This window comes from Folsomia candida, unplaced genomic scaffold (assembly GCF_002217175.1).
Source record: "Folsomia candida strain VU population unplaced genomic scaffold, ASM221717v1 Fcan01_Sc002, whole genome shotgun sequence".
Lineage (NCBI taxonomy): Eukaryota > Metazoa > Arthropoda > Collembola > Entomobryomorpha > Isotomidae > Folsomia > Folsomia candida.
Window position 1 is genome coordinate 7,048,542 of NW_019091194.1, and position 26,978 is coordinate 7,075,519.

Below are 26,978 nucleotides of genomic sequence, written 5' to 3' on the forward strand. Positions count from 1 at the left end.
TTCCATAGAATAGAAAGAAAGGTTTACTCCCATGAAATGTTTGAAACATTGACTTCGCCGAAGTCACTTCGGACTTCTTACGTATACATATAGTACATCCATGCTTCGGACGCAATAATGGAGACGAAACCGATCATCGTAAACATGCTCGCATCATTTTAAAGAGGACTTTACTCAACGTTTACTTTCGATATACAGCATTTGGAGTGTAAAGTAAATTTTGCACTTAAAATATTTTGTAATTTATAATCAAGAATTTTACTATTTACATATTTATGGATGAGGATCCATAATCTTAGCACACCCCGACTTGCAGGAGCGAACCTAGATTTTAGTGTATTGGAAAATGACAATCGGCTCTTCCCTTCCACAGAACACGAACTTGCGGAAAGCATTTGATTATCAAAAATTTAATTTACTTGATTGCATTAAAATAAAATATTAAATAATCTTGAGAAATGGAGGAAACATCCTCAGAAAATCCTAAAAGTTTCCTCTATGCTTGGCTTGGGGCTAGAAAAGTGACACCAGACTATAATATTCGTGGTGCTCCTGGTAAGTAAATAAATAAAAAATAGCCACATTATTTTATCATATTGAATAGCGTATCATAATTTATGTGACGTTTTGGTCTTTAGGAAATAAAGCCAGACCTCGTTTCATTTGTGAGCTACGTGTGGATGGCTTCAACTACACTGGGGTCGGCAATTCTATAAGCAAAAAAGATGCGTCCACCAATGCGGCTCGAGACTTTATCGAATATCTTATACGAACTGCACAAATTAACCCTAGTGAAGTTCCGGAACATGTCAGTATACTATATTGTGATAATACTGGACGAGAAGTTTGAATAATGACATACTTTGTTTGTTATTGGTTAGGCGTTGTCATTCGTACCTTCAGCGCCGGCCCCTCAAATATTTCAACCAGGGGTTAGCGAGGCTAGAGACAAGTCAACTATGCGACCAGTGTTTAGCGATGGACAAGGGCCCTCGGAATTTGGGAAGGCTTATAGGTAAAAAATAATAATTTCAAATTTATATGCAAGAATGACCTCAAATCGTGGTAGATTTAGATTTACAAAATTAATTTACTGGGGTGGTTTACTTTACAAGGCGGTACGATGGGCAAATCCCATTCCAAATGATGAACGCAAAAAACGTGGCAGATGCAGAGGAACTTGATTTTAATGCAGCGATTCATGGAAACTGGACACTGGAAAATGCTAAAGGTCGACTGCATCAATTCCTCCAGACAAATAGAATTCACAATATGGACTATGTCTATAGTACGGTTGGACCAGATCACCAGAGGTAGAAATAACAGTGTGAAGAAGAGATGTAGTTTTAATTAATCGGGCTGGAGTTCTTTTTCCTAGAAAGGAGAAAGTTCTCCAGATATGGATGATGTTTCATTTGATTTAAGCATGAGGAGACTTAATTTTCACCTGCAGAATTAAAGTTAAAGCTCCTCATCCCAAAAATAGTAACATACAAAATTATTGTTACAAGATTTCAATTTTTCTGTGCAATTATGTATATATATGAATGTATATCCTTTGACACAAGCTACAGCCATGTCTCCTTCAAAAGTTATTTATGTATCCATATTTGTTATTTGATTGAAGGAGATGTGGCTGAGGTTGTGTTTGTTATCTCAGATCCAAAGGTAATTCACTGCATGCTTTTAATTTAAAAAAACAATTATTTTAAAAAGCATTACTCATATTGAAATTCTTAAATTCGCTTTGCTGCTGAATTTAATTCACTTTATCTGTTGTTTATGGCGTAGGAGTTTTCGTGCAGATATGGAATTTTATGTAAGAGAACTTGGAAGGAAACTACGCGCATCTGAAACTGGATCGAACAAACAGACAGCTTCAAAAAGTTGTGCTTTGTCACTCGTTCGACAGCTGTATCATTTGGGCGTCATTGAAGCATATTCTGGATTAACAAAGAAGACAAAGGAATCCGAGACCATGAAGTCATTTGAAGCGTCAATAGATCCGGCTCTAATGCAAAATGTACATTCCATTCTAGGAGAGCTAGGAGTGATACCGAAGGTATATTGAGTTATACATGATACCATATACTAAATCTGTAATCCTTGTTGTCTGTGAAACACATTTAAAATAGCAAGTTGACCTAAACCAAACTTCCTCCCAAGATGCGGAAGGGAATCCTGTAGGCATCTCTCTGTTGGCAGATTCGTCCAAACCTGATGTCAAGTACGATGTATCAGATGCTGGAAAACATCAGGGAGTAGTTTCATGGTCCCCACCTCTTCCTAACTGGAATCCATGGACTAACTCAAATATCGATTTGGGACATCTTGCCACTGTAAATTTTTGTTCAATTCCTGAAAATAATTGTAATGTACGATACTTGAAATGTCGCCTTGATTACATTGACAGACGAACTTGGAACAACTTAGCAGCGAATTTCTTGAAAGTTTTCGATTACAACAACAGACAAATGAGCATGTGCAAAAGATGCTCGAAGTTCGGAACTCACTTCCCGTGTATAAGTACCGGTCTATGATTATGGATGCAATTTCAGAAAATCAGGTCATACTAATTAAGGTATTAACTTTACAAATCAGTAGAATCACCTGTTGCAAATAATAATGACAAAAGTGTTAGTAATTAATACTGTATAAACATAGGGTGAAACGGGATCTGGGAAGACCACACAGGTATACTTTTGAGATCTTCGAATTACGTACCTAAACTTAATTACTAATTAATTATGAATGCCCAGATTTGCCAATACATCCTCGATGATTATCTATTAAGTGAACAGGGAGCATATTGTTCTGTCGTTTGTACACAACCAAGGCGAATTTCTGCCATTAGTGTGTCGGAACGAGTAGCTTCTGAAAGGGGCGAAGATTTGGGAGAGAGTACTGGCTATTCGGTACTACAATAATAATAATATATAATAATTTTAATAATATAGTATTTAATAATATTTAATAATAATGATATTATTATTAAATACTCTAAGGTAAGATTCGAGTCATGCTTGCCTCGCCCGTATGCATCCATTTTGTTCTGCACCGTAGGAGTTTTGTTGCGGAAGCTAGAAGGAGGTTTAAGAGGTATTGTTTTTATATTTTGATGACATACTAAAGGGTTAAAATTAATTAAATTAATATTTTTTGTAGGTGTTTCGCATGTAATTGTGGATGAAATTCACGAACGGGATGTAAATAGCGACTTTATTTTAATCGTGCTTCGCGATATGCTATCTATCTATCCTGATCTCCGCGTGATTCTAATGTCTGCTACAATTGACACGAATTTGTTCACCGAGTACTTCAATTCTTGTCCAGTATTAGAAATTGAAGGCAGAACATTCCCGGTTCAGACATTTTATCTTGAAGATATTGTTGAAAAACTTCAGTTTAAACCTTCTATGGATTCCATAAGGTTCGAGCACGACCAACAACACCATGCATATATACGTCTAATTAGTTTACTGCGTTCTTTATACTTTCTTTACTTTAATGCTAAAAATTATGATAGCAATGTTATGTTTGTTTTGTGTGTACATGATAGGCGAGCCAAAAAGAAGAAGCAAGAAGAAGGAGAAGATGAATTATTAAAGTCTGAAGGAAACATGAATATTCTTCCCCCAGGTTCAGGGTATTCTGTCAACACTGAAAGATCTATGGCACAAATATCTGAACAATTTGTGAATCCTGAGTTACTCGTGGCACTCTTGGAGCACATTCGAAGTTTGGAGGCTCGTGGTTCCATTCTTATATTTCTTGACGGGTGGAATAGCATCTTTGGAGTGCTAAAATATTTGCAAGAGCACCCTATCTTTGGTAAAGTCCATTATATTTAGTGCTTAGTGGTGTCAATAATTATTAACGGTCGAAACCCATTTATAAGATCTTTACTTGCTGTCCCCTCTCGTAATCTAGAGTGATCACGACGCACAAAATAATTTGTTTCATCTCTTGATTTTGTAACGGTTGGCTTGTGTATAAAGTTATAATACACATATTTTAGGATCGGGATCAAGCTATCTGTTGCTGCCCCTTCATTCACAATTACCCCGTGAAGATCAGCACAGAGTATTCCAGCCTGCAGGCCACCTGACTAAGGTAAGTGTAGTTCAGGTTTATGTAATAATAAGCATTATTTAGCATTCTGAACTATCTTCAATAAACATTTTCTTGTTTAATTCAGATTATACTGGCCACAAATATTGCAGAAACTAGCATAACTATTGATGATGTCGTGTTTGTGGTGGATTCATGCAAAGCGAAGCTCAAACTGTTCACATCACACAACAATTTGATGTCATTTGCTACGGGTAAAATTTAATACACCACAGATAAAGCTGAAATTTTCCACATATTTTAAAATTTTACCCATTTGGGATAGTTTGGGCGTCCAAGAGCAATTTAATGCAAAGAAGAGGCAGAGCAGGTCGAGTTCAACCGGGATATTGTTTTTGTTTATGCAGCAAGGTAAATGTGAATCAGTACTTATGAGATGTATAATATTTTTGATTAATATGTTTTAACAACGATAGGCTCGATATGAAAGTTTGGATGCAAATATGACCCCCGAAATGCTGAGAACCCCTCTCCATGAAATTGCACTAGCTATCAAGCTGCTTCGTCTTGGAGGAATTGGTCATTTCCTCAGTAAAGCACCAGCTCCACCTTCAATCGACACGGTTATTGAAGCACAAGTCCTGCTTACGGGTAAAAAAAGAATAATACATATTTATCAAATCTGTGTGCAGAAAACGCTAGTAAATATTGTTGATAAGTTTGGTTTCTACATATTTAGAACTCAATTGTTTGGATTCCAACTCTGAGTTGACTCCTCTTGGAAAAATATTGGCAAAATTACCAATCAGTCCAACATTAGGAAAAATGCTGATTCTGGGAACAATGTTCAATTGTGCAGATCCATTAGCTATCATTTCCGCCCAGTCGTCAAATCTCAGCGAAGTGTTCACACTAGGTACGAAGACGTTGAGTTTATGTTATATCTGTATGTACAATGATAGTGTTACCCTTTGTTACTTAAAATTTATTTTGTTGTGTATTTAACAGGCCCAGAGAACAAAAGATTGACTCCAACTCAAAGGGCATTTGCGTGCCACAAGCACTCGGATCATTTAGCGACATTGAATGCATTCCAACAATGGGAGTATCACAAAGAAAAAGGAGGTGAACGACAAGAGTTGGAGTTTTGTGCCCAGCGTATGCTGTCTCAACCTTCTCTTCGCGTCACATCTGATGCCAAGGTATTTGTAGATAGTGTCTTAATTTACTTAATAAATTAAACAAATAAATTTTATACTCAACGATTTTATTGTACTTGTCAAATCCCAACAGAATCAGCTCCTTCAAGTTTTAGTACAATGTGGTTTCCCAGAAGAGCAAGTCCTTCCATGCCAAATTAAATTTCGAGAACAGGCTCCAGTTTTGGATATAATAAGGTATATGTAATACTATATTATGTAATACTATAGCATGTAAGGATATAATAAGGACATAATCTCATCTAATAATATTATTAGAGCTCTTCTATGTTCCGGTCTATATCCGAACGTCTGCTATCACAAGGAAAAGCGAAAAGTTTTGACGACCGAATCTAAGCCAGCATTGGTTCACAAAGCGTCAGTTAACTGTTCGAGATTTGAGATTGTATTCCCGTATCCGTTCTTTATTTTTGGAGAAAAGGTGTGTAATTTTCCTTTTCTTCATTCATTACGATTTTGTCTTTATTTACAAATACTCACGATTTCTTACATATGATATATGTGTAGATTCGAACACGAGCTATTTCTTGTAAGCAGATGACAATGGTCTCCCCCAACCACTTGTGAGTAAAATATGTTCAATGTGATGATATCAATATCAAACAAGAGTCTTGTTACAGGACTTTGACCTATCAGTATAAAAGCATTATGCATAATGTTTATTTTTATCCTGTCGGTGTACAGGTTGTTGTTCGGATCTAGGAAAGTAGAATTCATCCATGGAATGGTTCGATTGGATAATTGGTAATAAAAAAATGGCAAAAACGTAGAAAACTTATCTACATTACGATCCGTTATAAAGCATTGGATGATAGTTTGATACATTATTCGTCCTTGTTTGTAGGATCAATCTCAAAATGAATCCTAATGATGCATCCGCTATTGTGGCACTGCGTCCTGAAATTGAGAAGCTGGTTGGAAAATTGGCGGAAAATCCAGACGCATATTTTCCCCTTCCAGATCTCGATCAACGTTTGATAAATTTGGTGACAGAACTGAGCAGAATGAATCAAGATATTGAAGGGGGAGAAGGTGAAGGCTACCAAAGAACTAATATCGCTGGTCCTGCTTGGAGAGGAGATGAAATGAATGATAGTTTTGATAGTGCAGCGTAAGCTCAATTACTGTCTCTGTCTCTTTTTCTGCTTCATTGTAAACTGCTCTATTGTGAAAAAGGTCCCAAGATGAAATTGGCAATGCAAACAGAGGACTTAAGCGTGGTCTTGAAGAAGAAGCTGGCGTGGGGGACAGTTTCATTCCCCTTAAAAGACCTAACAGTAAGTTTATCACAATTCACACCACATGATTGTGATATAATTTATGTATTAATGACTGCATTTTAGATAATGGCGACAGTCCTAATACAGTCCAAGGGCAGCAGACCTACAGTAACCCCCGTTTTGCAGGAGCTACATCAGCCCTTCCTTATCCAAGAGCACCACCGCCTCGATTTGGAGGTGGGCAACAACGGTTCCCCCAGTATAGAGGAAATAACTTTCCACAAGGAAGAGGAGCTCACGAATTTGGCTCTGGGCAAAGATTTGGATACCGGAATGCATCTCCGCATCGTGGTTGGAGCCCTCGGGGATATGGTGGTGGACGACGACCAGGTCGTTTCAATCGTGGGTTTCAACACAGGGGGAACTCATGTTAGTACTATTTATTTTTATACGTTCAACGTGTGGAATTCTAAAATTTTTATTTTATCTTCATTTATGTTTAGAACTTTTGACTAATATTTCTTGCTGCTTTTATTGTGTAAATGAAAATGGGAAAGTAACAAAAACAGGAAATGAATACCTTATGGAATTCAACAATAGTTTAATTAACAATAAGCTCAATAACTCTTATGTAATTGATTAATGACAAAAACATCGCTTGAAACACGACAACGTGGGCTAGTTGTATCCTTATAAAATCCACCAAAGAGCACCAGTTGCGCTCGTCCTTGCACCATTGAGTAGAGAAGACGCTCATCAGGTCTTGTTAATAATGAGTTTGAAGCCAACTCCTTTGCCCAGGCAGCAGTTTGAGAGGCTATTACCTATGTATTCATGATAAAAAATGAAAATAATAATAAATTATTTAGATCCTTGTTACCAAATTGTAAGGTATATCTTGGTTTCGTGATTTTCATACATTTGAAATATCTAGAGAGTAGATGGACATTGTAGCTTGAGAGTTGCTTCCTCTAGCTCCAGAGGGGCGTCTGGAATGAAAGTAGCGCTGTCCTACGGGATCGAAATTTGCACCGCGTTGTTGCTGGTCACCACCGGGAGGGTTATGCTGTACGTCATATTGCAAAAATGCTAAAAATGGAGACATTGGTGATGCTCTTTCCAGAAACACGACACTGTTTCCAACCTATCCGCAGTTGTTAAAATAGAATTAAAATAATACTAGTTTATTGTTGGGATTGTCGGCATTTGTTTAATAAAGGCTTATGCATACCTTGCATCCGTGGTAGTGGAAATCATTGGTAGTGAACATCTCAGAATTAGCAATTTCCACCTTATCCCATTTTCCTTTGAGGGCATTTCGTCCAGTACCAAAGATTAGTGTTAGAAGCCACACATCCGAAAATATTTGGTTGGGACCACCGCAACCACCAACAATAAGAATGTGTGTGTCATCCAGCGTCACTTGAGTTGGTCCGTATCTTGCAGAAGGTGTCTGACTCATTCCTATAATTCCAAGTTCACTCCATTCCTGACTGTCTATAATATGTAAATATATGAGCAATATAGTAAAACTATACTGCTATATTCTTTATCTTAAGTACACATATATCTATTTAGCAATCTCAATTAACTTGGTAGACTTGGTTCATATTTTCGTATTTCTTTATATTGTACAAAAAAGTTTCTTACCAAAGTCAAACACCCACACAGAATTCGAGAGTGGATAAGACTGTTCTGCTTGGTTGAATATCCTCCCACCAAAAATCACCATCTTATCCCCCACAATAGAAGCTGAATGCCCTGCGGTTGGGAAAGGACTTTTCACCGATCCTATCACAAGTGTCCATCTATTCGAGGTAAAATTGTAAATGTGAAGCTCGTCAAATATCCTCCAGGGCTGTAAACAAGTATATTATCAAGCTTTTGCATTCTACTTATTTTCAGTTTGCTTATGAAAGATATTCATTCATAGAAGTATGTGTATCATATCTTACCTGCATCAAAGGATATGCTGACAAAATAAAAAAACGTACTTGTCATCATTTAAATTCTCAATGTTGGTCATACATATGTAATGTATTGAAGGCTAAATAAAGTATAACCTAAAAATTAGGGACTTTACCGGACGGGTGCGACCATCCTCCAAAAATTACGAGGTTATCCTTGATTACGGTAGCAGACGCTAACGCCTTTGGGGTAGGATATTGTCCTTGTCCTTAAAACACAATAATAATGCAACCAGCTTCAATGCAGTAATGCACATATAAAGTTTACACGTGAATCCATGTACTACATTGTTTTTCAAATCTAAATAATACCTAGACATCGAGACCATTTTCCAGCACCGAGATCAAATCGCCACATATCGTTAAAAGTAGTTGGCGTGTGGGTTGTCCCCCCCACAATGTAGAGGCACTTATCTAATGATATAGACCAATTTATGTCATGAACGCTACAAAACAAACTTTCTCTATTCACATCTTACCATAATAGCACGCCATATGGCCAAATCTTTCTGTTGCCCATGAACCTGGAGGAACAATTTGGCCAAGGTGGTTAATCCCTGCGGATAACCTTGCAGTTGTAACTCGTCCTTTGATCACAGCATCTTCAAAATTGGTCTGGAGAAATAATACAACTTCTGCAAACACATGAACGACATTGGCTTTATATTGAAAATAATAATCCATAATTTCCATCTGATAATTAAATTAGTATGCATATCGACGTACTTTGAGCAATGTCATACCACCGCTTGCAAGTCATTTTGACATGTTCTAAATCGTTATAGGGGGATAATCTGCAAAAGATGTTTTCGAGTAGTTCGTCCGGCAGGTCACTTATCTGGGTCAACGGGGGAGATGAGAGGACTGCATCGGCTGCTGCTGCAACAACCTCATTTCTCTCTTCTTCCTCTTCTTTGGGATGATAAGGTGGAGGGGATGTAGCCCTGGCCCTCCCCTTTGACGACGTCATCATCACCAATTAAAGCCAAGAACTGCCAAACTTTAAGTAGGATTAGGATCTTTCCTTAAATTGAAATGAACACAAAATTCCAGTCAATCTCGATACTACAGATGCACATTTGATATTTAATTTCATTACCCTGTCTAAAATAACTAAAATGCAATTTGTGAGTTGTATGAATAATATTTTAGACAATAAACTTTATAGAAAATCCATACATACAAAATATTATGTATGGATCATCAGCTGCTCTGAAAACTTTATACAAGTCTGTCTCACTTTTCCTTTCCACTCTGCATGTTGGGTTGAATAGAATTCTTGTTAAAGATAAGAATTTGGTTTTATCGTTGATTTTCTAAAGATTGAGACTTTGAAAGGCTTGTGCAGCTATTGAATGATCTGTACATGACTCATTTATATAGCGCATAGATTTGCAGACAACATTACTTTACTTCATACACATTCAATTCACTATATAGTTTAACTTCGACCCCGACATTCGTTCGATAAGGATTTGTTGATTTAACCAATCGCATTATTCGCACAACAGAAGTTGGAAAATGTATCTCAACACAAATTACATGTCATCTCTTCAACTGTTCTTGAGGAAAACTTCTTCAATAACTCAACAACAGGGGACTACTTTGATAATGTCGCAATTACCGAAGCATTTGGCGACATCGTCGGCTAGTCGATTATCTGTGGGAGCAAAAAAAGAACCCAAAACGACTATTCTTCCTCGTTTACCTGTTCCAGCATTAAACGACACATTGGGAAAATATTTACGGTAGTTCATATTATGGAAATTTTAGTTATTTTAGATTTTTGCATCAGTTAATTAAGCACTGTTTTATGATGCTTGATTTTGTTTTGCTATGCAGGACGGTAAAGCCTTTGCTTTCGGCTGAAGATTTTCAGAAAACTACCCAAATTGTGAAAAAATTTGGTACCGAGTCAGGAATCGGCCCAAAACTGCAGAATCTTCTTGAGAATAAAGCAAACTCGATGGATAATTGGGTAAGTTTATATAATGCATATGTATTTATTTATAATGTTTCTATGAAATACGATTCCCGAATTTCTAATGATTACAAAAATTGATGCATATATGATAAAAAATTATTTAATGTCAGATGGCAGAATGGTGGTTGCAAACAGCTTATTTGGAATTTCGTCAATCAGTGGTCGTCTTCTCATCCCCTGGTAATTTCTCTTAATTTCTCTTAATTTCTCTTAATTTAGTTTCTCTTATTTAGGTTTAGTATTCCCGTTGCACAAGTTTGACTCGTTAGATGATCAGCTATCATACGCTGCTAAAATGATTTATGGGGCTCTGTCCTATAAAGAAATGATTGACAATGGGAAAATCAAACCAGATTACATGGGAAAAATCCCACTTGACATGTCCCAGTATCAGAAAATATTTGGAACTACAAGAAACCCCAAAAAACCTAGAGACCAATTAGCCTATCATCCAGGATCCAAGCATTTTGTAGTCGGTAGGAGTTTATTTACATATATAATACTTGAATTAAGTTATGTCTACAATCATACACATATAATTAAATTTCACATCTTATGTTTTAGCATATAAAAATTACTTTTTCAAAGTGGAGATTAGCAATGGTAATGGCAAGCTAAAGGAACCACTCGAATTTTTTGGAGATTTGAATAAAATTGTCGAGGATACCTCTGGTCTTCATGGTATTCCTATCGGAATTTTGACCGCGGAACATCGAGACTCGTGGGCAGATATTTATGAACGGTAATGGAAATAAAATCTACGATCAATAATAATCTTGAGCCAATATATTCTGGATTAATTTTCAGATTAAAACAAGATCCGCAGAATGCAAAATCTCTTCAATCTATTGAGGAAGCTCTTTTTGTCCTTTCGTTGGACAGACCAAATCGAGCCATGTCTGACTTACCGTCAGGAAAATCGGTTTCTGCAGAAGTTGAGGATGTGTCCCTTAGTGAAAGACAAACAATGGTAGGCATTTTAATGGGTGACAAACTTTACCATTTATACCTAAAATTATTGTTATTTCAATATTTGCAAGGCTGCATTGCAAATGCTTCATGGAAATACTACCAATTCTGGGAACCGATGGTAAGCCCAGACATTTACATGATTAGTCAGCTCTGTATATTTGATACAAAATTTTTGTGCTTAGGTTCGACAAAACAATTAGCTTCATTGTAGGGACAGAAGGAAAAGCAGGGCTTACGTATGAACACAGTCCAGCAGAAGGACCGCCCATTGGTAATTACTAATTATAATGGTTTTTCAGTATAAATGGAATTTATATTGGCTGGGATTTTATTTCATTACCTAAAAAATCTGAAGCATTTCTCATTTTCTGAATCAATCTCAAACCTCATGGTCAAAGTTAATCCCATTTATCTATTTATTTATACCCCATCTTAATTACATCTTAATTTAACAATTGGTACTGCCTGATTCCTAAAATATTACGAAATTATTCTTAGCAAATATGATGGACTTCATTGTACAATATATGGACCACACTAAGGATGAAACATTGAAGAGTGACGTACTGGTAGCCAAGAAGGGAAGCACAGGGACGCCTACGTTATTGGAGTTCAATTTGAAGGATAAACATATTGGCAAAGCCATTGCAGATGCAAAGGACAATCTTGATAAGTACGTAATTTAATGGCATTGGTAATCTATTGATTGGTGAATGCAGTATCTGACTGATTGATTGCATTTTACTTGCAATTTTAATGTATTATTGCATTATTGTTAGGTTGATTCAGGATGTTCAAATGTCTGCATTTACATTTAAAAAGTACGGACGAGAGTTTATCAAAACTTGTTCTCTCAGCCCAGATAGTTTTATTCAGACTGCGATACAAGCGGCATTCTACAGGATCCATAAAGATCCTGCTGCCCATTATGAATCTGCGAGTGTGAGAATGTTCACTGGAGGAAGGACTGAATGTATTAGGTCTTGTTCCGTTGAATCTTTAGAATTTTCTCGAGCACTTTTAGACTCGTCATTGTCACTCCAGGTGTGTATAAGATAAAAGTATGATAACATATAATGAACCTAATAATATAATTGACGAGTGTAAATATAATTTTTATTCAGGATAAATTCAAGTTGTTGAAGAACGCAGTGGAAAGTCATAAACGCTTTGCAGCTGATGCCGTAAAAGCTCAAGGCGTTGACCGTCATTTGCTTGGTTTAAAGAAAATTGCTCTTGAAAATGGAATTGATGTTCCTGATCTCTTCTCAGACGAAGGCTATATCAAATCATCATCCTTTCGACTGTCTACAAGCCAGGTGGGTATTTGAGCAATTAATCATAAATTAATTTTCCACAATTAATAGGAAACTGTTGGTATTAGGTGCCATCGCTGTTTGAGGCGTTTATGTGCTACGGACCTCTCACCCAAGATGGATACGGTTGCTGCTACAACCCCTTAAAAAATTCAATCGTTTTTGGTATCTCGGCATTCAATTCCAACTCAGAGACAGATGCCAACAAATTCAAAACTTCATTACAGGAAACTTTGTTAGAGATGGAGAAAGTTGGCATCATGGCTAGTATGCAATCAAAGCTTTAAACGTTTGCATTTTTGTTTAACGATTTGATAATTTGGCGATATAGCCAATATAGAGCCTTTGACCTTATGTATATTTTAATTCGAGATCCCGTGTAGATATGATATGCTCTGTGATATATGCTGATAATTTACATACAATAATGCTGTTTGACCAATCTATTTGACCTGAAAATCAGAGTCTTCCATTTTATGCTAGAATTGAACAATATTGATTGATAATAACATTTTACATATTTAAAACTTTCCTCATACATACATGCATAGTAGATAAATGCCTCCATGAATATTGGAAATTATTAAGTAATTTCTGTATAGATATCACAATGATCAAATACTCATCTTCTGTATAGGAATGTTACCGGCTAGTCGAATTTTAATATAGTTATGCAAAAGTCTTTTAAAATGAAAAATAAAATACTAGAAAAGTATAAACGATTTATACAATATTGCAGTGTCAAATCATTTTTTGCAACAAATACATATTTTGAGTGAAGTGGATATTTAAACAAAGCCACATGCAGAAACCTCTCTCTCGGAGATACATCCATATTTACTTTCAACTCTCGTAGGAAATTTTAAATGAAACGAAACTGGAGATTGGCTTTATTTATAAAGTGTCTCTATCGAATTTTTTTACGACAGTAATAATAATCGGTAACAACCAACAAACGTTTGTAAATTTAATATGACCCAATTATGCTTTTGTTTGACATGGTGTGACTCTTGGACACGACGATGTATTATTTTCTTATCTGTGATAATAATGAGGCAGAGTTCATGAAATGGTGTCTCAAACGTGCAAATCATATTTACACAAGTATGTACATACACAGTCCAACTCTGGATTTACTTCATTTGTTTACTTGACCATATAAAATGTTAGTGAACCAATAAACATAATGGTCTTAACTCGAGACATTTTTGTTGACACAAGTATTTCATGGACGCTGATTACTTGTGTCATTATGATAAAAACACAATGAATGACCGGCATGTGCACAGATATGCATAAGTTGTAATTATTAATAACCGCACCCATTATCCTACCCAACTACCCGGCTGGAATTATTTGGAGCAGATCCAAGAATATAAAAAGAAGGGAGGGAGGACAATAGGGGACCACATAATAATAATTATTGTTTAAAATGTAAATATGTCCATGTACCTTGTTCCACCAGGAATTAAAAGACAATGCTGTTTGGAGTTATATTTCATTTTGCAGACATAAAAATACGAATGCATGTATGGTGTCTGATTCTAAGTACAGAGTTTTGCTGTTTTATGGCTTATTGAATTTAGTTTCGCCTTTTGAACTAGTCGGAGTCAAAATAAATTCCTACATTAATTTTTCTATTTTTTCTATCCACGTTCACTTGCTGGATGTGTATATGAAAGGTATAGTATGTCAGCAGACACTCCAATGTTAAATAAAAATGCTCGTGTGGCGAAACCTTACAAGATAGAAAGATAAGGTAAAAGAACTTTATGACCGTCTCCCAAATCTAGGTATAGGGCACGCATACCGTTTTTCGAAATTTTGAAACGTTTTTGAAATATGCACCAAAACGTTTTGTTTTACAAAATAACACTAAATACCACCGTAAATGATTTAGGCCAAAGATTAAAAAAAACCAGCGACAGGGTTATATCCACAGGTGGAATAGCTACAAATTTTAGTCGGAAATTTTTTTCATATCATGCCTCCTTTTGGCGCGAAAATTCAAAATGTCGATTTTCGGGTCGTGTCATTCTGACAAGGGTAGCATGAACAAGATTGACTTTTTGAAGATATTGCAACTAGATAATTATTCCTCAGAGCTATGTGGTATTTCCTCTCATAAACCATTTTTCGAAATGCAGCTTGTGTCTGGCGCTAAGTTCAAAGCTTTGAAAATTTTCGCAATTTCGGCTGCAAATTTCTTACCAATACTACAGCCAAGATGTTACATTCTAGCGACCGAAGCAAAGTGGGACCGTCTTTGGAATGGCCCACCTTAGATTTCTCCTATTTACAACTTATTCGAAATCGACCTGGTTTTTGAGCTATGGCGGGATATCCAAAATTCGACTTTTAATGGGCATAATCGTGGGATATAACGTACTTAGTGTTAAAAATAGTTCTTTTCCGCGGTTTTACCGCATAACTTGTTACTTTCTGCTGTGCAGTTCTTGTGCGTCACACTTCACACACGGTGCAGTTTTGCTGTCATAAATACAGTTAAGAAATTCTGGAAGGAAGGGAACAAGTGGAAGAATAATTTATTTCTGACAGATTTACTCTGAAATCCCGACAATAAATAATCTATACCCTGCTAGAAATTTCATATTCAAGTCATCGTCATCGACCCCGTTAAGTCACACTTTCCAAGAGGTAAGTAAGTAGATAAGTCAGTGCCTAATTAAATTAGTCATTTTATACCCACACACACACAACCCATCATGCAAAATATCTTATCACTTGGGATTATTCATGCCGGCATCCATGCAGTACATAAATACGTACGTATCTATGTGTAAACCAAACTGTGTACATATTAGATGTATTGTTCAAGAAGTTTATTCGATGAGTCAACCCAAACTATGAGTCGTTGTCTTCTTCTTCTATGTACATGTGTATTCCGTGTCATATCCGCATAGCTAAAAAGTAGGCATGTAGTAAATGCATACATTTTAAATAAAGTTAGCAATCATATGCATGCATGCATGCATCCTACATTTTGTCAGTTTTCATGCTCTCAAATTGATGCAAACTAGTCCGCAAAAATCTAAGGCAGATGTCCTCAGACTTGTTTGTTTTACTATGAATTGATTTTAAAAACTACCTTCCTCACCTTTCACACACATCACAGTCGAAAAAGAGATTAAAGTTGAAAGCATTTATTGCACAAAGAGTCACAAAAGTACAGTAAGTAAATCGATAAGTGAAAGAAAGATGTGGGCATGTAGGTGCATGCAACAAGCTGCTGCGTGTGTATGTAGAGGTGGTGTTAAGAATGTTGATGATTGACTGCTTCAATTGACATGATGATAGTAGACCCAGCATCCCAAAGATTTGAGTGCATAATAATAATGGTGGTTTGCAGAAGCAGCCCTATGCACATGTTGTTGCTCTATGTACTGCCATTCTATTTACAACCCTTTATTCCCCACACATCCTTTTTATCATGAAGACGACCACAATTCAATTTAAACTGGGCATGTTTGCACATAAAATAAACAGTTAAGTGTCGATTGTGGATCCGAATCCAATTTACTTTTACACAATCATGCTTTGCTTTGCTTTCTTTCTTTCCAAACTTGGCTTGACTCGTGGTGCAAGAAAAGCTCAATTATAAATAAATATGTACATGTAGTAGAAAAAACGGTTTCATTCCATCTCAATTTATTGGTCTTCTCGTCTCAACTTGTCACCATCGCCTTATTCTGTTCGTAATAATCATAGTAGTGTATACTATATTCACAAAGTATTTAGTTGGCACAAAAAAGACATACGCCATCTTATTATTATAAGCACACGACTTCTGGAATTAGTATATGTGCATATAGTACATAGACAAGAGCAGTTCTGAGTATTGGTGAGTATGTATTACAAAAAATAAATTACCAATTCTAATCACAGCAAGAAGCAAGGACAGACATACAGACACATATACATATTTATATATTTATATTGTAGCTGATTCCCATTGAGAAAACCACACAGATAATATTAAGGTGAGTTCAACCTGTTGTTTCCATCTTAGCATATTTAGTTTTATTCCTGAATTTACACAACGTATGTATGCGAATATGTGCATGCAGAGGTCCACCACGTGCAATATTTTATCAGACATGTCTCACTCTGGGCAGTTTCATATGTGTGTATGACCAGAGGAATGAGCTGGCTCCTCTTCATCATCCATCAGCACAATCCTTTCTTTTAATGATCACGTCATGCATGTAATATAATCTTAAAGAGTTATAAACATCCTGTCTGTAACACAACGCTAAAAATTAACCCTCTTCGTCGTCGTCGTCGTCGTCGCCATCGTCCGCACATAACTCACTTCCCTATTCTAATTCTCATTCTCACCAGTAATCCAATGCCTGCGTGTATCATCTTCTCAAATTGCACTCAAAGGGCAGACTTAACATATCAAATCAGAACTTGAGACCCCGTCATGTATAATCAGCATCATTCTTAATTCTCTTTTGTAATTTGCAAAACTTTGCCCATCATTCTGTCCTTGTGCCATTATTAATAATTATTATTATCAGTAAGCATATGTAATGGATGATCATTGGCAAAAACAATCCGTTTCTGCATGTACTCGTATGTAATAATACTTGAGTTTAGTTTCCTCTTGTTTAAAATAGCTGTTCGTATGCATGCATGTATGTACAGTATTGATTATTGAACAACTAATTAATGTTTTATTCATGGGATGGTGTGGTGTGATGTTAATGCGATGTGAGTGATTTCTCTCCGAGTTAAAAAAGTCTGTCTTCAGATCAGAATTTTCTAAGCAAAGAAACAAACAGAACGCAAAAGCCACCCAGCTTCACTCATTATTCTACAAATGGTTTACATGGTCTCTTTTTCTTGAAGGAAGTGGTAGGTATAGTGGTGTCTCTCAGCCCTTTTACAATTTTCAAACCCTTAAATAAAATAAAGACATTTTGATTCTTATCATCAGAGAATGGTATGGTACATACGTCGGTGGTGGTGCTAAGAGTTACATATCTCTGCATTTCTATGTACATATGCACACAAAAAGAATGGAAAAGGCTCCCTTCGTTTTTTTACAATGTCACAAAAACACAGAAGCAACAACTGTCGTCTTAACTCAAACACATTTATATTGTTTGCCGTTCCCAATTGGTTTTTGGTGTTTTGTGAAATTGTGACATGGCCAATTTCCGTACAGTTTTCGCACAGCGGGTGTGTCCTCCTGTGTATTTAGAGAGTATGCATTTTCCTAATAAATTAGCTTGGTAAAAAAAACAATTATATAAATAGTTTCATTTATGAAAGAATGTACATCCTTCTTAACACAATTGACTCATACACATACATACATACTTTTGGAATAAGTATATGTATCCAAGTTTGCTCAAGTTTAAGCTGCCCTTGTCTGTCGCATTATTATTACTTGGTTAAAAAAGACCCCAAATTCCATCCCTTTTTCCAAGAATTTTTGCTAAGAATTCAACAGCAAGGCAAAGCCTAACCTTCCATTGCACTGCACATATTATGTACAGTGAATTTTATGCTCTCCTCAGTCAACTTAAGAACACGTTGCATTGTTTCTTCGTGTGCGAGAGAGGTTGACTTGAGGTAAAAAAAATGGTTGGGTTCAGATTTTTGGCTTCAGGTAGACCAACTCAAGTCTGATAAATAGTTTAACTGTTTGTAAAAGTGGTCCATCGGCCGGACCCGGAATGAGTGAGATAGATGAAAAGCATAAAAAATACGAGATTCATGAAGGATAGGCATAAGGACGATATAGAGACAGGTATGCATGCCTGACTAGCCTCGTCAATAGGCAGCCAATAAATAAAAGGTATTTATTTTATTATGTTCTTTAGACACTCATCGTGGACGTTATATGCATGCAGCATAGTCGACACTTGTGTATATCGAATATAGGAGGAGAGCAGGGGGGTTGGCGAAAGGAAGTTTGAGAGGGGGATGAGCTCGCTGGTTGTATGCAAGACTTGGTGAGAAATGAAATGGGGTGCAAGTAATTAGAGAAGAAGGGAAGAAGAACAAGACATAATAATGCTTGCTGCGTGGATGGCTGGTGGTGCTGGCTTTGGTTTGGACTGCTCTTTCTCAAATCAATGTTTTTTGTCCCTGCTAACGCTCCCAGAGCTGCTCGTCGTACATGGCTGGGTTTTTGACTCCCCTGTAAAGATATGCTCGCTATTATGCATTGTCCTATGAGCCATGCCATGCGGCGGCTTTGGTGGTTGTTGTAGCGTCAGAAGGGAATTTTGTCAGGTGATGGAGGGGGATTTATTTCATCGCTATGGATGTGTGAGGTTTCTCTAGCTTGGAGGGCTGTAATATTCAAAAGTACGTTAGTCAGCCAGTCAGTTAGTCGAAGTGTTGATTGGTTTTCGTATCGGATGGGTCCAGATTTCTCCTTTTTGATCCTTCCCAAGAATTTGGGTTCAGGCAGAATGATTAAATGGAAAGAAGAAAGGTTGAGGTGCGTAAATAAGTATGAACACTTGTCGGCCGGGCGCCTGACACAATGCCTTTTGAGTAAATGACCAGCAGAGGTCTATATTTATATTTGGGTTTTGTTTGGGGATTAGTAGTAGATTTGTCTTATTTGATATGATTCATGGTGAATGCTTTACTTTTTGGAGGTTATTTTACAGTTTCACGATGGCTTTTCGTATACGTTATATGTACGCGTACACTTGTGCATATAAATTGGTAGTATTTTGAAGTTTGGACAGTCCAAATTTTCCGATGATTTAATGCAATAGTCAATAATTGACAATTTCTGTTAAAATTAAGATAAGAGCGCATGCTGTAAAAAAAATCTACCCCAATTATTCCCAATGCATGTATAGAATGCCCCATAATAAATGCGTAGATACAAATGTACATGCATATGTATGTAGAGTGAAGTTGAAACCGTTTATATTTTCCTTTATCCCTGCGCTCTGATTTAAATTCAAACACTGGGACTGCTCGCCATTTTGTTTAAAGACAAAAAGCAGCAATGGTGTATACAACATTTGGAAAGTTACCCTTTCCCGACGACGAACAAAGAAAGGAGCTGCTTGCACAAGTGGAAGAGCTTGGCTTCATCATCCCTTTACAAACTCTGGGATTTTGGTGGATGCCTGCGATTCTCTTTCTGTGCACATACCAAAAACTATGCACAAGTCGACGTAACATGGCAAATGGAATGGTTCTCCTCCATACAACAACCCCACCAACCACGAACGTAGCGTTGAATGTATCCCTCATGAAAGCACTGGGAGGATTGAAAAGTGATGGGAACAAGTGATCAGGTTAGGACTCATTTTCATTGTTGTCTCTCAGGGACTCCAACTTCCTTCCTTCAGGGCTTCCCTAAAGGGTCCCGGGAACTTTGGTCGCAGAGTGTGTGCTTCCTTTCCAGAAATAATTTCCAAAAATAAGCTAAAGGGTAGTTTATTCTGAGCCATTTTGCCTTCACGAACTTACCAGCCACTTAGTTGGCATTTAACTTCAGAACTGCTCACCGGTCGTGGAGTAGTCCACTCGCAAAAAAACTGCACCTCACCTCCGGCAATTCTTGAATAAACGTCGTCGTCGTCGTCGACGTCGATCTCAAAAGCTGCTTGATCTTCTTGTATCATTTAAGATGAAGATTGTATAAGCATCATCACCACTACCAACAACCACCTCCAAATCAACCAACTGGTTCTGTGAGTGGACACATTTGCATTTATTTTGTAAGAGGTGAGTAACAAGTAACTTGATTCATTCAATTCATTCGTCGTCGTCGTAGTCGTCATCGTCGTCACCATCACCCCACAAAGCAATTTCACAATTGACGCTCTACATTACCAATCCATTACCAATCCAATATGTTTAGTTGAGAGAGAGAAAGAGCCAAAATTTTCTCAGAATTTTCCGAGATTTTGCGACAGGAAATGAGATAAATAAGTATATTATGTTGTTCGATTGTCCTCCTTTGACGAGGAAGCTGCGTTACGTGCATAAGATTTAACAACCCCTTCTTAAAATAGATAGTTAACAACAAGAAATAACTCACTCTCCTCCATTCCAGTTCGACCCAAAGTTAATAACTTTTCTATAAATTAAAATAATAATCCTATAAAAAAGCAAACTAAATCCTCAGAGTGCCATTTCTACTAAAAAATTCCCTCTAAACAAGCTAAAAACACAAAATATTGCAATAATTCGGGCTCGTTTAAAGCATTTTTACCCACTGCTACCACACGACTGCAGATATTACCCACAAAAGTAGCGTGTGATCCCAGTGGAGCAGAACTCTTATTAATAATACGCGTTGATTAACCTCTATTGCTCTTAAGCGAATAAATAAAACAATGGACATATTATGAGAGTGCTCCATTATATTAACATCTCATCAAAATTCTCATAGGATGTGTGACTCACATTTAAGTAAGTCTGCCCTGTACAATAAGTTGGTAACTATTCTATTATAACTGCGGTAGTAAAAGTGGCGGAGCAGTTTTGCTTCATGGTGTGGGTGGGTGGATGGGTGCAATCAAGTATTAGTACGTTGACAGCAAAAAACGTTGGTGTATGGGGTTGGACGCTGAGATTTTTTGTTGCAGTACTGTCATTCGTTTTCTAACGTTAGTTGATGATGATGCAATAAATATATTAATAATGTGCCTTGAAATTCCGTAGGTCAGTTATCAAAAACGTCTCTCCGAAGAAAGTTCTAGATCAAAGGACACATTGTGTTACAGTGAATCAAGTTAACGAATAAGATTTGGAGTTTGGAACAATGGACGCTCATTGTAGAATACGGTCTTGACACGAGAAGACGACGCTGTTATTTTTTTTAAACAAACGAAACGAGAGACGAAAGTGAACAAGAATAATAAGAGAAGAAGAAGGAGCGTGGAAAACCTTTCCGACTGATTCAAGACTGATATATTTGAAGAAAAATATAATTTTGCCACAACAGAAGCTATAAAAACTTATACATCCGTCCATTCAGAAAGTGAAATTTGTACGAGAAAAAAAGAAGGAAAAAATCTTGCTAAACAAAAATCGGCAATAAATCGGTGAGTTCTAAAAAAAAGTTGCATTATTTAATTTTCTTTATGTGTGTGTGTGTGTGTGTGTGTCGTAAAAAGTTGCCAATTATAATACGACGATTACCAAATTGAAGAATCTATTGTGGTATAAAAAAAGAAAACTGGAAAATTATCGTAGAATAAACATTGTGAGACAGACAGTGAAACAGAAGCACATAGTGAAATCTGAGAAGTAGAGTAATTGAAGCTTTCATTTTATTACTCGTACCGATTAGTGCAAATTAACCGTTTAGTTTGCATTAAATTGCACTACTATTCGACAAGAACTACTGGTTTGCAATATTTTCCCACACACTACTTTAGGCTGAATGAGTAAGGTGACGAGTAAAAGTTGTAATTTAGCTGTCCGGTACACATATTCATTACAGATTTTTGAGTGATAGTGGTGATTAAATTCATAAATAAGTCCCTTTTGGGCATAAGTTCAAGTTCACATAAATCATCATTCCTGTTGATGATACATCAACAGAAGCGTAGCAATTGTTGTATTTATAATATAGTGGACACAGTAGTGGACAACGACTTGCTAGCAGCACTAGCACGTGTTTACTTGTCTACTTAAATTGTAATAGTTTGACGTGGTGTTGGTTGGTGTGAATTTATGAATGAAGTTGTGGTGCTTTGTTAATGCAATTAAGCCATATTTGTCTCATGGTGTGTTACAGATTGAGAATCTTGATTGAGAATCTTCCCAAACCACTTGTACTCTCAGGACTTTGCTGCAAGCAAAGAACATCACAAAACGCTGCAGGCAAGGCAATCATCGCTTCCCCGAATAAGGAAACAAGATTGCGTCTCAAAATAAAATGCCGCTCAACATCGCCTCCGTCCTCAGCTTCATCCCCACAAATTTGTGGCGACAGCTGAAAAAATTTGTCACTCGGGACACCCTCATCGTATTCGATGTACCCTTCAAGGTTTGTACCTTCCTATTTAAATACATTTTTATTCCAACTTATTGTCCAAGTTAATAATGTTTTTTTAATCATTTTTTAAAGCTCTCAACAAAATACACCCCCGCACTGCTCGTCGTCATGATGTGTCTCTCGTTCGCCAATCAGTTTGTGCGCAACATCGAAATTGATTGTAGCTACGGAGGGAGTACAGGGGCACAAACGAGGGGGGGAGGAGGCTACGGTGGACAACAGGCCGGAGGTGATACGGAACTGAACGACTTTTGCTGGAATCATGACACTTTTCTCGTGGCAAAAGGTGAGTTGATTCACTTATCTAAATAAATTGCATATCGCATATTATTTCATGCATAAATTTTGGAAAAGTTACGTTTTCTATAATTATTAGACAGGTCATTTTCTATTTTAACTTTGAATGAGGGATATATTTTAATTTTTCCAGCAACGTATCTTTTCCAAAAGTTTAAAATGAAAATGAGGCCATATGGCACTATTTTTGCCTATGAAGGAATAATTTTTTCAGTAAATTTTTTAAAATTCTATTTTAAAACACAAATTGCACTTATCCTAAAAAATTCTTCGTTGAACCTGCCCCATATATTATAGGATATATGGGTTGTAAGATTAAAGTTTAAAGATCCCGACTTTTATAGAATATACAAGTTAACGTTAACGTTAATTAATTCAGCTCAGTGGTGCATACTAATCTTTTTTCGCCCAATTAGCTCTAAGTAATTCAAATTTCTTTGGGATTTGAAGCTGCGACATTTTTGATTTAATTGTTTACTATATAAGAAAATTTATTAAATTTTAGCATTACAACCCGCGATGCGTGGACTCGTCACATACCCGGGAGTTAGTGGATACGACCGTGGAAAAGATCAGATTATCCGACAAAGATATTATAAACAAGTCTGGCTCATTCTGGGAAAAATCGCAATTCTCGCATTTCTTCCCTACTTTTTATGGAAGGTAAGACGATAACAATATTTAAAATGGTGGTAATTAGCGGTAAAACCTGTTAAGCGTTTAGAAATTCGGACACCAAATATTTAACTCTACATGTATATCTGTTTTTACAGTTGCGAGGAGCCGAGAAGATGCGCAGCTTAATCGACGTAATGGAGGTACGTATAAAGTTATTTGATAATCGCGTGTAATTATGAACAATGTGCCTGACTTGTTGTACTTATTTTATTTATTTATTTATACAGACGGACGAGAATACCGAGGACGAAGTGAGGGTCACTTACTTTCTCGAGACGCTCGGTTTCAATGAAGGATTTGCCCTTTACTACCTGGCATGCAAAATGTTGGCTGGAATAACGCCTATTTTGACCTGGGTCTACCTCACTGGGTTTATGGGAAGGACATATAAAGTTTACGGATGGGATGTCTTGGTAAGGAAGGAGAAAGCTCAAATTACATACGTATTACGAGTTGTGATTAATTAAGAAGGGTGAAATGGGTAAATGTTGACTCTGATTATTTATGTTATTTTTAGACACATTTTATGGACGAAGGAGACAACTGGCCGAATCCTATGGATTCTCTGTTCCCGAAAATGGCCAAGTGCGAATGGGCCCGTTACGGTCATGGAGGTGATGTTGAAGTAAAATCTGCACAATGTAAGATTTAAAAATACTTTTAAATCCTTAAATTTATCCTGATTTTGTATAAGTTATATGACTTGAGTTATTAATGCAACGTGAATATTATAATTTCAGGTCAGCTTCCAATGAACAACCTCACCCAGTGGTCATTTTTCTTGTTTTGGTGGTGGAGCATTGTGGTCTTGGTGGTCAACATGATCTCTTGCATTCGACTCCTCTTGTTGTGGATGTGCCGACCCTACAGGACCATCCAGTACAGGAGCTTTGTGCACAAGGCGTGTCGTCAGGATGTGGAGAAAGCCAGAACTTACACTGTTCATACAATTGGAGGTCAATTTCTTCAAAGGCGATACAGGTATGTACATACAAGTTTTACACATATAAATATTTTTAAAATACGTAAATGCATACGTGTATTATTATTGGTTCTGTTTCATAAATGTATACATTTTAATTTATTTTCTGGCTATTTTTTTCAGGAAAAGTGACATTGTAATGGTCCAACTTTCATTTGGCGATTGGCTCGTACTTTCTTTCCTCAAGCGAAATTTGGCAGACTGGCAGTTCCGTGAGTTTATCAAGAAATTGGTCGTCACAGAGAACACCGCATTGCAACTGAAACCCATGCCATCCGTCGTCATTGATCATGATGACCGATCTTCAACTGGGGACAAGGGAGGAAAGAAGGGCGAGTTTAACCTAAGCGTGGACGATGTTGATGGAAAGGGACCCTCACTCACCTCGACCCCTGCACCTCCCCCAATTGGATTCATCCATCATCCCTACCACCCACCCTCCCTTCCCACATATTCTGCATGTGGGACCAATGACTGCGATGACGAAATCTCACCAACATCCACGCCGCACAACGGTCTCCAAGGCGGAGACGATGACGATTCCTCGATCGGGAATACTTCGGTCACAATGTTGTGCCGAGGTCAAACGACGATCAATATCACACCCCCCGTCAAAATTAACCGCGCCCTCATGCGCCAACAACAGAATCAGACCCAGGCTCAACAGGGAGGATCGTCACAACAAAGACAGCAACAGTACCACAATCAAGCTCCAACCGCACCCACAAGTAAAACGAGACGAACGTAGTAGTTGTGTTGGACTTGGATTTGTGGTACGAGTTCCTTTTAGTTTGCCATTGTTGCAGCCTAAGTTGTTTTTGTGATTATTATTTGTAACTATCTCCACACACATGTTAAGTACACGGCGTCGACAAGCTAGTGAGACTAATTAAGTATAAATTTAGCAATATAATGATCGTGGTGTTTATACAATAGTGTTTATACAATGAGGTTTTATTGCAATCTGTTTAAACTCTTTCTTGATCGCAAAGTACAAAAACCAGGAAAGAATTCTTGTGTATTGCAAAAAATGTTGTCATACTTTATTTAACGTTATCAATTGTAGGCAAAGTGCATTTTGTTGGAAAAACAATTGTGTATTGATCTCTCATGTAAAGCAATAAGTGTCCTATTCTGTGCTCTGCCTTTTCGCTTACTTTTTAAAACATTCAAACAAATGACTATATATATTTGCCATATTATCATGTTTTTTTACAATGCATTGATTTTTTGTATGGCTGCGTATGTCTTTTTTTATTTAATGAAATTTTTACATTTAGTGTGGTAAATGAGACCAAATGTTGTTCTTATAAATACTTCAATGTTACATGAAAAGAAAAACAGACCAACTCATTCATCTGTCCGCAATCTTCCTTGACAAGCTCTGCTCAACCGGAAGTGTTCCGAGTTTTTTGTATTTTTATATATACAAATATTTGCTCAAGAGTATTTATTTCTTTAGTTTGTAAGTTTTACTTGTACATAAATGCATATTTTAACTGCTGTTTGTAAAATAGCGATTACAATCAATCATTCCTATATTTCATTCCTTTTTTATTTATTTATGTACTTATATATTTTCTTAAAATGTGACCATAGTTGTCAATGCATGAGGGTCTCAAGAACTAGAGGTCTTTTGTTTTTACTGTGCAATGCAAACAAGTTTTAGTAGTTGACTGGATTGTGATTGTAAGATAATTTTTTTTAATAGTGCCGTGTGAGCACAAGAACGAAAATTATGTGTTTGTAAAAAGTGCCCATTTTTACTTAAAAAGTACTGCAATTGAAATACGGTATTAAAGATTTGTGCCATATCATCGTCATCATGAAATCAAACGAAATTCATTACGTTTTTGGGGGTTTATAGTGCTTAGTATTTTTTTAGTTTTTATTTGTATGTGGTAGTGGTATAAGTAGTGATTAAGTAATAGATAAGTAGATCGAGTAATAATAATAAATAATTGTAGTTTCGTACTGTATATCACATCGTTAGTCGTCCAACTATTTCAAATTTTTTTAAAATCATGAACTGATTTTAAAATTGTGTTCCCTTTTTCCTTGTGATACATCTGTACAGTGGAGAAAGAGGGTGAAAAATCATGTTAAAATGTGGTTAATTATATGTAGAGTTTCTCAATCATTTTCTCGTTGTATTTTTTATAAATTACAATCGGGTGCACATAGATTGAAAAAGTAAAAAATAAAAAAGTTGGCATTTGAAAAAAAAGTGTCTGCAGTTCCAAATTTTATTTA

At 36.7% G+C, this 26,978-nt stretch overlaps 4 protein-coding genes and 1 long non-coding RNA gene across 12 annotated transcripts; 3 read left to right on the plus strand and 2 right to left on the minus strand.

The window, feature by feature from the left end:
- Positions 1-347: 347 nt before the first annotated feature.
- On the plus strand, positions 348-7,123 carry LOC110842998 (dosage compensation regulator). 3 transcript variants are annotated; one of them, XM_022088899.2, is made up of 26 exons: positions 348-555; positions 639-808; positions 882-1,015; positions 1,116-1,313; positions 1,792-2,062; positions 2,136-2,339; positions 2,414-2,581; positions 2,665-2,694; positions 2,760-2,915; positions 3,006-3,099; positions 3,166-3,430; positions 3,560-3,831; positions 4,019-4,113; positions 4,199-4,325; positions 4,397-4,482; positions 4,548-4,722; positions 4,811-4,987; positions 5,080-5,273; positions 5,365-5,468; positions 5,550-5,712; positions 5,799-5,854; positions 5,976-6,035; positions 6,136-6,402; positions 6,468-6,568; positions 6,635-6,940; positions 7,015-7,123. In XM_022088899.2, coding segments are annotated over exons 1-26 (3,972 nt in total). In that variant the 5' UTR covers positions 348-458; the 3' UTR covers positions 7,017-7,123. The 3 variants fall into 3 exon arrangements, with proteins under 3 accessions (XP_021944591.1, XP_021944590.1, XP_035703286.1); XM_022088898.2 differs by having other exon boundaries at positions 6,635-7,123; XM_035847393.1 differs by lacking the exons at positions 348-555; positions 639-808; positions 882-1,015 and adding an exon at positions 1,628-1,668 and having other exon boundaries at positions 1,174-1,313; positions 6,635-7,123.
- Positions 7,018-9,855, minus strand: LOC110842999 (F-box only protein 42). Of its 2 annotated transcripts, none has more exons than XM_035847394.1 (10): positions 9,719-9,855; positions 9,205-9,502; positions 8,958-9,113; positions 8,791-8,892; positions 8,595-8,687; positions 8,467-8,483; positions 8,162-8,369; positions 7,743-8,008; positions 7,431-7,655; positions 7,018-7,335 (listed from the first exon to the last, which is right to left on the minus strand). In XM_035847394.1, the coding sequence occupies exons 2-10, from the start codon at positions 9,449-9,451 to the stop codon at positions 7,129-7,131; spliced, it is 1,521 nt and encodes a 506-aa protein (XP_035703287.1). In that variant the 5' UTR covers positions 9,452-9,502; positions 9,719-9,855; the 3' UTR covers positions 7,018-7,128. The 2 variants fall into 2 exon arrangements, with proteins under 2 accessions (XP_035703287.1, XP_021944592.1); XM_022088900.2 differs by lacking the exon at positions 9,719-9,855 and adding an exon at positions 9,578-9,712.
- A 105-nt stretch (positions 9,856-9,960) lies between these two features.
- On the plus strand, positions 9,961-13,476 carry LOC110844751 (carnitine O-acetyltransferase). The gene is made up of 12 exons (XM_022091031.2): positions 9,961-10,226; positions 10,321-10,456; positions 10,573-10,642; positions 10,696-10,938; positions 11,027-11,204; positions 11,270-11,432; positions 11,503-11,552; positions 11,617-11,705; positions 11,933-12,107; positions 12,214-12,478; positions 12,559-12,753; positions 12,819-13,476. Exons 1-12 carry the CDS (start codon positions 10,000-10,002, stop codon positions 13,035-13,037), a joined length of 2,010 nt encoding a protein of 669 aa, XP_021946723.1. The 5' UTR covers positions 9,961-9,999; the 3' UTR covers positions 13,038-13,476.
- Positions 13,477-15,386: 1,910 nt separating this feature from the next.
- Positions 15,387-26,952, plus strand: LOC110843649 (innexin inx2). 5 transcript variants are annotated; one of them, XM_035847477.1, is made up of 10 exons: positions 15,387-15,408; positions 21,427-21,809; positions 22,508-22,759; positions 22,841-23,054; positions 23,571-23,728; positions 23,839-23,883; positions 23,971-24,156; positions 24,261-24,384; positions 24,484-24,724; positions 24,849-26,952. In XM_035847477.1, the coding sequence occupies exons 3-10, from the start codon at positions 22,649-22,651 to the stop codon at positions 25,471-25,473; spliced, it is 1,704 nt and encodes a 567-aa protein (XP_035703370.1). In that variant the 5' UTR covers positions 15,387-15,408; positions 21,427-21,809; positions 22,508-22,648; the 3' UTR covers positions 25,474-26,952. The 5 variants fall into 5 exon arrangements, with proteins under 5 accessions (XP_035703370.1, XP_035703369.1, XP_021945340.1 ...); XM_035847476.1 differs by lacking the exon at positions 15,387-15,408 and adding an exon at positions 16,731-16,751; XM_022089648.2 differs by lacking the exon at positions 15,387-15,408 and adding an exon at positions 20,147-20,484.
- Positions 19,318-20,362, minus strand: LOC118434312. Its single transcript, XR_004833927.1, has 2 exons — positions 20,227-20,362; positions 19,318-20,153 (listed from the first exon to the last, which is right to left on the minus strand). It is a non-coding gene; the product is annotated as an uncharacterized LOC118434312 (long non-coding RNA).
- Positions 26,953-26,978: the final 26 nt, after the last annotated feature.

Excerpts from the sequence above, each read along its gene's own strand:
- LOC110843649 (XM_035847477.1), top strand. The coding sequence starts at position 22,649 with ATGCCGCTCAACATCGCCTCCGTCCTCAGCTTCATCCCCACAAATTTG. Across the intron at positions 23,729-23,838 it reads TTCCCTACTTTTTATGGAAG|TTGCGAGGAGCCGAGAAGAT; the intron begins GTAAGACGATAA and ends CTGTTTTTACAG. Across the intron at positions 24,725-24,848 it reads TTTCTTCAAAGGCGATACAG|GAAAAGTGACATTGTAATGG; the intron begins GTATGTACATAC and ends TATTTTTTTCAG.
- LOC110842998 (XM_022088898.2), top strand. The coding sequence starts at position 459 with ATGGAGGAAACATCCTCAGAAAATCCTAAAAGTTTCCTCTATGCTTGG. Across the intron at positions 2,582-2,664 it reads ATCAGGTCATACTAATTAAG|GGTGAAACGGGATCTGGGAA; the intron begins GTATTAACTTTA and ends GTATAAACATAG. Across the intron at positions 6,569-6,634 it reads TCCCCTTAAAAGACCTAACA|ATAATGGCGACAGTCCTAAT; the intron begins GTAAGTTTATCA and ends ACTGCATTTTAG.
- LOC110844751 (XM_022091031.2), top strand. The coding sequence starts at position 10,000 with ATGTATCTCAACACAAATTACATGTCATCTCTTCAACTGTTCTTGAGG. Across the intron at positions 10,643-10,695 it reads GGTCGTCTTCTCATCCCCTG|GTTTAGTATTCCCGTTGCAC; the intron begins GTAATTTCTCTT and ends TCTCTTATTTAG. Across the intron at positions 12,108-12,213 it reads GCAAAGGACAATCTTGATAA|GTTGATTCAGGATGTTCAAA; the intron begins GTACGTAATTTA and ends CATTATTGTTAG.
- LOC110842999 (XM_035847394.1), bottom strand. The coding sequence starts at position 9,451 with ATGATGACGTCGTCAAAGGGGAGGGCCAGGGCTACATCCCCTCCACCT. Across the intron at positions 8,009-8,161 it reads TGTGTGGGTGTTTGACTTTG|ACAGTCAGGAATGGAGTGAA; the intron begins GTAAGAAACTTT and ends TACATATTATAG. Across the intron at positions 7,336-7,430 it reads ACTCTCTAGATATTTCAAAT|GTAATAGCCTCTCAAACTGC; the intron begins GTATGAAAATCA and ends ATGAATACATAG.